The sequence below is a fragment of the Heterodontus francisci genome, chromosome 11, assembly GCF_036365525.1.
Source record: "Heterodontus francisci isolate sHetFra1 chromosome 11, sHetFra1.hap1, whole genome shotgun sequence".
NCBI lineage: Eukaryota > Metazoa > Chordata > Chondrichthyes > Heterodontiformes > Heterodontidae > Heterodontus > Heterodontus francisci.
The window spans coordinates 77,045,652-77,057,051 of NC_090381.1; the positions used below are offsets into that span (position 1 = coordinate 77,045,652).

Sequence of the window (11,400 nt, forward strand, 5' to 3'; positions counted from 1 at the left end):
TGCTTGCCTTCATCGTTCGAGGCATTGAGTACAAGAGTTGGGACATCATGTTAACAGTTGTACATAACGTTGGTTAGGCCGCATTTGGAGTACTGTGTGCAGCTCTGGTCGCCGCACTACAGGAAAGATGTGATTAAGCTAGAGAGGGTGCAGAAAAGATTCACAAGGATGTTGCCTGGTTTGGAGGGCTTGAGTTATAAAGAGAGATTGGATAGGCTGAGTCTGTTTTCCCTGGAGCGAAGGAGGCTGAGAGGGGACATGATAGAGGTATATAAAATTATGAGAGGCATAGATAGGGTAGATAGCCAGAGTTGTTCCCCATGGTAGGGGTGACTAAAACTAGAGGGCATAGATTTAAGGTGAGAGGGAGGAGGTTTAAAGGGGATCAAAGGGGTAAATTTTTCACACAAAGAATAATGGGTATCTGGAATGAGCTGCCTGAGGAGGTGGTGGAGGCAGGAACAGTAGCGACATTTAAGAGGCATCTGAACAGGTACTTGAATGAGCAAGGCATAGAGGGATATGGAATTAATGCAGGCAAGTGGGATTAGTATAGATAGGCAATATGGTCAGCATGGACGCGGTGGGCCGAAGGGCCTGTTTCTATGCTGTACGACTGATGACTCTTATAAGTGCCGGGCAATGACCATCTCCAATAAGAGAGAATCTAACCATCTCCCCCTGACATTAAATGGCATTACGATCACTGAATCACCTACTAACAACATTTTGGGGGTTAACAGTGACCAGAATCTGAACTGGAGTAGCCATATAAATATCATAGCTACAAGAGCAGGTCAGAGATTAGGAATCCTGCAGCGAATAACTCACCTCCTGACTCCCCAATGCCTATCCACCATCTACAAGTGAGGAGGGTGATGGGATACTCTCCACATGTCTGGATGGGTGCAGCTCCTGAAGCTCGACACCACCCAGGACAAAGCAGCCCGCTCAATTGGCATCCCATCCACAAACATTCACTCCCTCCACCACCAAGCACAGTGGCAGCAGAGTGTACCATCTACAAGATGCACTGCAGCAACTCACCAAGGCTCCTTAGACAGCACCTTCCAAACCCGCGACCTCTACCAACTAGAAAGACAAGGGCAGCAGATGCATGGGAACACCACCACCTGCAGGTACCCTTCCAAGTCACACACCATCCTGACTTGGAACTATATCGTCATTCCTTCACTGTCGCTGGGTCAAAATCCTAGAACTCCCTTCCTAAACAGCACTGTGGGTGTACCTACCCCACATAGACTGCAGCAGTTCAAGAAGGCATCTCACCACCACCTTCTCAAGGGCAATTAGGGGATGGGCAATAAATACTGGGCTGGCCAGTGACACCCACATCCCCATAAACGAATCAAATTATAGTATGCGACTCATAATATATTGTACGCAAACTCTTCCCATGCTCTCAGATGTGTATTAGGAAATTGTTAGAAAACAAAAGTTTAAAAAAATCCACACAAAGTAAATGCAGAAGATTAATCAGTAAGCCGATATCATTTACCCTCCTTTGACCTATGACTGAACACAAGTGTTATTCTCCGCCTCTGAAAACTATTTCTGCAGATGCATTTAAATGGTATTTTAGTGCCACTTCCAGAAAAAAAACAATCTATTTGTAGAAAAAAAAATCAAAGAATACAAAAAAATTCATTTCCAACTAGACAACTTAAAGTAAATTTTGTTTCACTGCAACATCCTACAACAGATCTCATTATTTCTGCATGCTAAATCCCATCCATTCAATTATAGTCTCTGGTTCATTGCTTTCTCTCCAGTTCTACCTCACCTGTCCTACTCTTACCCACTTGGCCCTGCTAACAGTACACCTTATTCTCTGTGTTGGTGGAAAGAATACTACTACTGAGCTTATAGGGATAAAAACAAAAATGAATTAAATCTTCAGCATTAAGACACAGAAATCTATATGCAAAAGAGCAATAAGGACTTATTCATCCCATCTATAAAAGAAAAAGAAGTCAATCAGTACATGGAATTTCACGTGCCACATGCAGATATAGATAAAGATAAATGTGTCTGTGTATAACTTATAGATACGTGCCAGGGAGGGTTTTTTGTGGAACTCACCTTGTGCGAATTAACTGCTGCATTTACCCACATAACAGTAATTGCGTTTCAAAAGTAATCCACTGATTGCAAATTACTTTTAAACATTTTCAGGCCATGATGTTACTATGAAATGTATATTATTTTTCATTCTTACAAACAGCATCCGGTTCTGAATCCATACTGTCCTATTACACATAAATATGTACTATATCCCAGAGGTCATTGAGGTCACTAGAAAGTCAAAAAATAGAGGGAACCCAAGACTCTGCTGAAAGATGAAGATGAGAAACCAGAGGATCCTATTGCTTTACGTATCAGAGATGCTATGGAAATTGTTCCTTTGGCTGTGTAATCAGGGATCGGTGGGGGCGCAAAATATGAGACAATGCACAAGACAATTCATAGAGTCTCGATGAGATTAGGGTGGCTTCCTTTTTAGTGCCATGTGTGCAATCAGGTTATGTTTGCTTCATGATTGGGCAATTCTTTGAAATGCTAATATTTGCAGATTAGGGAAAGAAGATGAGCTATCGAGAGAAATTTAGTTCAAATCTCAACATTACCACTAGTTCTATGAATGGAGTCTTTGGACCTTAAGATAGCTGCTTAAATTTAGTTCAGTTTCAATGGAATCAAAATTGACAGCTGGACACCATGTACATCTGGACATCTATTGAACCTATTTCCAAAAAAATCTTTCAGATTATTAAACTGCATAGAAAAATATACTCGAAATATATTTAACCGCTTGTGGACTGGTTAATTCTGTGTACCGTCAGTTCTTGATGCACCTTCTAAACTTTGTGTAATTATCTTATAAATAAATCCAATCACTAGTTTTAAATTGACTAATGGTGTACCTCTCAGAATAGACAGGTGTGTGTGGTGGGCTTCCCACAGCATCACAGGATAATGGTTAGTCCTGTGCACACAGTTGCATTCATCCATACACAAGGGTGTAAGGTTTGACCCATAGCAGACTTAGTCTGTTTATGGAAACCACATTTCTGCTGCAAGATAACTTGGATTTCACTTAACAAAAGATTTGATAATCTTAGCATTAACTTGCAAATTTATTTATTTTTATTTAGAGATACAGCACTGAAACAGGCCCTTCGGCCCACCGAGTCTGTGCCGACCAACAACCACCCATTTATACGAACCCTACAGTAATCCCATATTCCCTACCACCGACCTACACTAGGGGCAATTTACAATGGCCAATTTACCTATCACCTGCAGGTCTTTGGCTGTGGGAGAAAACCGGAGCACCCGGCGAAAACCCACGCGGTCACAGGGAGAACTTGCAAACTCCGCACAGGCAGTACCTAGAATCGAACCCAGGTCCCAGGAGCTGTGAGGCTGCCGTGCTAACCACTGCGCCACTGTGAACCAAAATTAATGCATTCATTGAAAAAGTTGTGCCTCTGAATCCACTCAATGTTCCATTCTTTACCACCAATTCAAAAAGAATGGGGGAGGTGGCATCACACGTGCAATATAAAGTTTGAAATCTTCCGGGCAGATGAATTGATGGCACTGACTAGATATATTAACATAGGAACAGGAGTAGACCATTTAGCCCCGCACTCCTGTTCCACCAATGAGATTATGACTAATATGTGACCTAACTCCACGGCGGAATATTACCACTTTAGTTTCTGGCACAACAGAGGGATCATTTTCAGGTCATGACACCCCCCTCTCGCCCACAGCCCCACCCTCCTCTGCACACAAGCAATTACCAGCACTCACACCTCCCTGCTTTCTCTCCTTGCAGAAGAGAACACACAATTTGAGAGGCAGAGACACAGGTTGAGGGAAGGAGAGAGGGTGGGCCTCCGGTGACAGCCACCTTGGCAGCCACTGGCAATGCCTGCCCAGCTACTTCATGGAGAAGGATGTATTGTTCCATGAAGATGCAGATGTCAGTAGCGACCTGCCGTGAAAGCCCAAGTCTTCTGAGGTACTGCTGTTCAGACATGTTAGAGAACTGAACCTCTGTCAGTTGACCCTGTGTTGTGCTTGGGCCTCCTTCCAGTTGGATCTTGGTAGCTATCCCCTCTGCCCTATGGAGGGGCATGCGGCTGAAGTGAAGGCAGCTGGTGCTGCTGCTGGCGGTGAACCCCTGCCTTGACCCTCAGCAGCGGCGGACGGTGGAGCTACACAAGCTGCTCCCACACCACCCTGAAGGCTGGCAGTAGGAAAGTGCAGAAGAAGGTCGGTGAAGTGCTGTTCAAGCATTTGCCAATCACCTGTAAAATGTGATAGCACTCTCTGAGAGAATGAGTGCTTTGAACAGCTGCCTTTCACTTGGCCATGGCTGGAGCTTTTCAATGCGACAGATCAAATCCTTCACAGCTTGTCAGCTCCACTGAAGAAGCTCTTCCCACTGCGTGCGTGCCTTCTCCAACCTGCTGGGTTGCAGACACAGCGCAAAACATCTGCACTGCTGAGAAAGACGGAATCCATGTGCAAATTCACTCCTAATTGCCTTTTAAAAGGACTTTAATTGGCTTCCCGCCTCAGTCACAGGGGCTACCTGCTGCATGCCCAACCTGCCTCTGGGAAAGCCGGAGGCGGGTGGGATCACATCAGGATCCCAAACCAAAATCCTTTCCTGCAAATTCCACCTCCCACCCCATCCAACCCTTGCTGGACCCCAAATCCACCTTCGCCAGGCTGGGAAAATTCCTCTTTGCTTCATTCCTCTTGATACCTTTGGTTTACAGAAATCTATCAACTCAAATTTAAAATTAACAATTGACCCAGCATTAACTGCAGTTTGTGAAGGAGAGTTACAAACTTCTATCACCATTTGAATGAAGAAGTATTTCTTAACGTCATTCCCGGAAGGCCTGGGTCTAATTTTTAGGCTATATCCCCTAGTCCTAAATTCACCAACCAGTGTAAATCCACCCTATCAGTTTCCCATAATATCTTGAAAACTCTTATTAAATCACCCCTTAATCTTCTAAGTTCCAGGAAATACAACCCTAGTTTGTGTAATCTCTCCTCATAATTTTACCCTTGGAGTCCAGATATCATTCAGGTAAATCTATGCTGCACTCCATCCAAGGCCAATATATCCTTCCCAATATGTGGTGCCCAGAACTGCTCACAGTACTGCAGGGCTTTGTATAGCTGCAGAATGACTTCTAACCAATATTCCTGCTAAGCTGCATTCATGCACGGCTGCACAGCAGCTTAGAATATACAGCAAAGGGCTTATTCCATGTTGAATAGGTGCGTAGCAATGCATAAAAAAAAATGTAAAGATACCATGCACTGAAAAAACTAGCTGTGTGCAACAATTAAATGTTAACGGGTATGTTGTTTCTATCCACTTGTATTCTAGTCCTCTAGATATAAAATATTCCATTAGTTTTTTTTTGTACTTTTCAATGACATTTTAATGATCTATGTACATGGATCCCAAGTCTCTTTGGACCACCACTATTTCTAGCTTTTCACCATTTCGAAACTACTCAGTTCTATCCTTCTTAGGCTCAAGGTGGATGACCTCATACTTGCCTACAATGAAATCTATTTACCACAGTTTTGTCCATTCACTTATTCTATTAATAGCTCTTTGTAATTTTACGCTTCCATCTATTCTGCTTACACGAACGTCTATCTTTGTGTCATCGACAAATTGTATATGTGGCTTTCTATTCTAAGTCGTTAATAAATAGCAAGCAGTTAAGACCCCAACACAGATCCCCGTGGGTCACCAGTAGTCACATCCGGCCAATTAGGGTATTTGCCCATTATCCTACTCTCTGGTTCAGCAGCAGGAGTTAATCTCCTAATCAGGTCAGTAATATTCTCTCAATTCCATGAGCGTCAATGTTAGCTAACAGTCTTTTATGAGGGACTTTATCAAATGCCTTTTGAACATTCAAATAAACAACAAATGTGGCCATTATCCTGTCCACTGTTTTAGTCACCTCTTCAAAAAATTCAATCGGGTAGATCATACCTAATGAAGCTTTTACAAATCCATGCTGGCTCTCTCTGATCAGCTGAAAATTTCAAGGGGTTCAGTCACTCCATCCTTAATTATAGTCCCTAGCAATTTCCTAACAAGATGTTAGGCTAACTGATTTCCCTCTCTTACCTTTCTTAAATAGCAGAGTGATATGTGAAACTTTCTACTCCATAGGAATGGTTCCTGAATTGAGAGAACTTTGCAAGATCATAATTAGGGCACCTGTAACATTCTCACCAACTTCCCTTTAAAACCCAGGGATGAAAGCCATCTGGTCGAGCAAGCACATATGCAAACCAAGCATTGCATCGTGTGGGGTATATGTGGAAACGCATCAATTGGGAACTTCTTTTACAAAAATGAAATGGTGCAACTTAGGTGATTTCAAATTAAGTATTGCCTTTTAAATCTTATAAAACTCAATTTTACATACCATGATCAATAAAGAAGCCTAATCAAATTTCCAAACCTAAGAACTGTCTTGCATCTATTCAATCTAATCAAATGCCATTCACAACAAAATACACTGTCAGACAGCGTAAATTCTATCATTCTGTGTAGCTCATATTCTATCATTCTATGTATTAGTCACAGAATCCTTACACCACAGAAGGAGGCCATTTGACCCATCATGCTCGCCAAGTGAGCAATTCACTTAGTTCCATTCCCCTGCCTTGTCCCCATAACCCCGCACATTCTGCCTTTTCAGATAACTATCTAATTCCCTTTTGAATGTCTTGATTTAACCTGCCTCCACCACATTCTCTGGCGTTCCAGATCCTAAGTACTCACTACGTGAGAAGGTATTTCCTCATGTCGCCATTGCTTCTTTTGCCAATTACTTTAAATCTGTGCCCACTTGTTCTCGATCCTTTCATAAGTGGGAACAGTTTTTCCCTATCCTCTCTGTCCAGACCCCTCATGATTTTGAATACCTCTATCAAATCTCCTCTCAGCCTTCTCTTCTGCAAGGAAAACAGTCCCAACTTCTCCAATCTATCTTCATAAATGAAGTTCCTCATCACTGGAACCATTCTTGCGAATCTGCTCTGTGCTCTCTCCAATGCCTTCACATCTTTCCCTAAATGTGGCACCCAGAACTGGATGCAATATCCAGTTGAAGCTGAACCAGTGTTGTATACAAATTTAACATAACCTCCTTGCTCTTGTACTCTTTGTCCCTATTAACAAAGCCCAGAATACTGTATGATTTATTAACGACTCTCTCAACCTGTCCTGTCACCTTCAATGGCTTATGCACATATACACCCAGGTCCCTCTACTCCTGCACCCCAATATTATTATTGCCGATGCTATTGGTCAGAGCAAGTGAGCCGGCCCTACAAAACGCAGACAACTTAGAAAGGTACCTGGTACTTGAAGGTTGCGCCTTGCATCAGCTGTTGTAGGAGTAGTTCTCCTATTTTCTTGCTGGGTACGTCAACAACAAAATGCAGATGCAGCACCTCGTTATCCTCAAACATCGCGTGTTTTACCATCGACTTAATGGCAACTGTAAGTTTTTCTTGGAGACCATAGTTTTTGTCTACCTTAGTAAACATCATAAGAGCGTGTAACTGCACGGTATCTTTCCCTGCTGACTTCTCGGGTTCTCCGTTAACTACTGCAGAACTTCCTTTGGATTCGGCCGTTTTCTTCGCACTAAGATTGGCTGTCAGCTGAACATCGCCCTGTGCACTCTTCCCTGCCTGGTTTTCTTTCATTCTCCGGGTGGTGCTGGAGAAATTTTCATGGTTGGATCCAAAGTAGTAAAAGGCAAACACTGCCAATGCAGCTGCAAATAGCAGCACAAACTGGTAGGAGCGGAATGGGGTGAACTTGGCTTTACTCTGTACAATCTTTCTCCACAATCCCATTGTTATCTGTCCGTGCGGATCCCAGTTGCAGCGCCTCTGTGTCTATTTCCAGCTTCCCTGGCTGGGAAGCTCCATGCTCAAGCAGTAGAAGGACAGGCCAATCAGCGTCAGGGTTAACCTCGAGCACCAGCCAATCCAATGCCGTACTGCGTGTGATGCAACTCCAATGAGAACTGTACCAGCCAATGCGAAGCGACGACATATTTCAGGAAATAACAAGGAGCTTAAATACTCGGCTGGGAAACGACAAAAGATCGGCAGGGAAGTGGCTAAGTTCTTATAGGGGCCAACCTGGGAAAAGACGAGCAAAAACTTCAGAAAAGTCTACGATTCAAACTCCGTCCTAAATTTAACCCAATAATTGCAATAAAAATTGCGATGCGATAGGTGCTTTCAACCAACATTCCTTCATTCTGTTGGGGAAATCGAACTCTGAAACCCCGAAGGATCAATAGACAAGATTCATTCTTAAATATGCATGTCTGCCCGCGTGCATCATCACTTTAACTAATGCCCCATTCACATGGGAGGTGAAGAGCAAAATAAGACGGGCAAATAGAGAATATGAGAACAGATTGGCAGTCAACATAAAAGGGAACCCAAAAATCTTGTACCAGCGTGTCATAAGAGGTGGAGTGGGGCCGATTAAGGACATATAGGGTAATATATGCTTAGAGGCACAGGGCAAGGCTAGAATACTTAATAAGTACTTTATATTGGTGTTCACAAAGGAAGAGGAATCTGGCAAAATGTTGATAGAAGCAGAGAGATGAGAAGCAATACATAGAGTAAAAATTCAGAGGGAGGAGGTACTGGAAAAGATGACTATGCTTAGGGTAGATAAGTCATCTGGTCCGGATTGTTTGCATCCGAGGTTGTTAAAGGAAGTGGGGGTGAAGATAATGGAAAGGCTTGCCACAATCTTCTCAAGATATGGGGGAGATGCCAGAGGATTGGAGAGCGGCAAATGTGACCCCCAAGGTCAAGAACGGGTAGAAGGTCAGTCCTTGCAACTATAGGTCAGTTAGATTAACGTCAGTGGTGGGTAAGGTTTTAGAAACAATAATCAGAATAAAATCAACAGGTACTTGGAGAGGTTTGAGTTAACTAAGGAGAACCAACGCAGATTTGTAAAAGGCAGATCATGCTTGACTAATCTAATTGAATTTTGTGATTAAGTAACAGAGAAAGTTGATGAAGGGAATGCAGTAATCCTGTCTACATGGATTTAAAGAAAATATTTGATAAAGTACCATATAAAAGGCTAGTTAACAAAATCATGGAATAGGAGATGGTGGCGTAGTGGTAATGTTGCCCTGGCAACACAGGTTCAAATCCCACCATGGCAGCTGGTGGAATTTAAATTCAGTTAATTAATTTTTTTAAAATCTAGAACTGAAAGTTAGTCTCAGTAATGGCGCTATGAAACTATCATTGATTGTTGTAAAAATCTATTTTGCTCACGAATGTCCTTTAGGGAAGGAAATCTGCCATCCTTACCTGCTGTGATCTACATGTGACTCCAGACCCACAGTAATGAGGTTGACTCTTAACTGCCCTCTGAAATGAACTAGCAAGCCACTCAGTTGTAAAGGGCAATTAGGGATGGGCAACAAATACTGGTCTTGCCAATGACACCTGAATCCCATGAAAGAATTTAAAAGAAGGAGGGTCAGTTCCAATTGGATGAAAAATTGGCTTAAGGACAGAAAATAAGTCATGGTAAATGGCTGTTTTTTTCAGACCGGAGGGTGGTAGACAGTGCTGCTTCCCAAAGGTCAGTGCTGGGACTACTTTTTTTTTTACTATATATGATTTGGATCTTGGAATAAAAAGTAGAATCTCCACATTTCCCGATGACACCAAACTTTGAGGAGTGACAAACTGTGAGGATGATACGAACCACCTTCAACAGGACATAGCTAGGCTAGCAGAATGGGCAGACAAGTGGCGGATTGAATTTAATACAGACAAGCGTGAGGTGATACATTTTGGTGGAAGGGATAGGGTGAGGAAATATAGACTTAATGGTAAAGGCCTGCTCAAGTCAGGAAAAAAAAACAACCCGAACCCGAAAGAACCACATCGGACCCAAGCCCGACCCGGCCCGAGTCCCTCCATTTTTTCCCACGCCCGACCCAACCTGACCACCGGAATGTTCACTTTACCTACCTTCCAATTCCGAAGCTGCAGCATGAGCGCAAGGATGTCATAGAGACACTCACTCACTCACTGCGCAGACTCAGAGTTTCCCTCCTCGATGTCCCGGACTCCCAGCTCAGGTAGGCTTTTCAACTTTTGACATTTACTAAAGTCAACTTCCCAGCAGGCAAAATGTAATACTTACTGTGTGTGTCCGAGTCGGACCCGGCCTGACCCGACCCGAGCCTGGAAGCCGGACCTGGAAGAGTGACCCTACCCGAACCCAACACATGTCATCGGGTCCCAATGGGTTCGGGTCGGGTAGCAGGCCTTTACTTAAGGACACAGTTCTAAAGAGTGTACAGGAATGGAGGGACCAGGGGGTTCATGTGAATCCATCTTTTAAGGTGGCAGGACATATTGAGAGAGTGGTTAACAAAGCATATGAGATCTTGGGCTTCCTAAATAGACGCATTCAGTGCAAAAGAAGGAAAGTTATGCTGAACCTTTATAAAGCTCTGGTTAGGTCCCAACTAGAGTATTGCATCCAGTTCTGGTCACTGCAATTTAGGAAGGGAGGGTCCTTAAGAGGTTGCAGGGGAGATTTACAAAATGGTTCCAGGGATGGGGGATTTTAGTTACAAGGTTAGGTTGGAGAAGTTGGTGTTGTTCTCCCTGGAGAAATTGAAATTGAGGGGAGATTAGATAGATGGGTAAACGATTATGACGGGCTTAAGCAAGTTAGACAAGGAAAAACTCTTCCCATTAACTGATGGTACAAGGACTAGGGGAGACAGATTAAAGGTTTTGGGCAAGGGATGCAGGGGGAATGTGAGGAAGATCTTGTTTCTGCAGCAAATAATAATGACCTGGAACCCGCGACCAAAGAGGGTGGTGGAAGCAGAGACAAACAATGATTTCAAAAGGAAATTGGATTGGCACCTGAAGGAAATAAACTTCCAGGGCTATTGGATCAAGAAGGGGGTCGGATTGACTGGATAGCTCCTTGGAGAGCCGGCATGAACTCAATGGGCCAAATGGCCTCCTTCTAAGCTGTAAATGACTCTATGATATCCTGACCCCTCTGCATTGGGCTCTTCTACGATTCAGACCAAGCTCAATTGCAGCTCCACGAACAGTGTATCCTCTTTCTTCTGGCACTCTGCAGTCCTCAGGTTGGCATCACCTGCACAACAGAAACTTACATAAATTTATACATTTGCCATTGCATTACTACTGACAGAATCCATTTGGTTAGAGTTGCAAAGTAAGAAAGGTATGATCACGCTTCTGGGGGTATTCTGT

The 11,400-nt window shown here is 43.3% G+C and overlaps 1 protein-coding gene across 1 annotated transcript in view; it reads right to left on the minus strand.

Moving 5' to 3' along the window:
- Positions 1 to 8,066, minus strand: part of xxylt1 (xyloside xylosyltransferase 1) — a 172,984-nt gene extending 164,918 nt beyond the window's left edge. Inside the window, exon 1 of the mRNA XM_068041486.1 lies at positions 7,447 to 8,066. Coding sequence (XP_067897587.1) covers positions 7,447 to 7,953 — 507 coding nt within the window. The 5' untranslated portion in view covers positions 7,954 to 8,066. The remainder of the gene's footprint in view (positions 1 to 7,446) is intronic.
- Between the last annotated feature and the right edge of the window lie 3,334 nt (positions 8,067 to 11,400).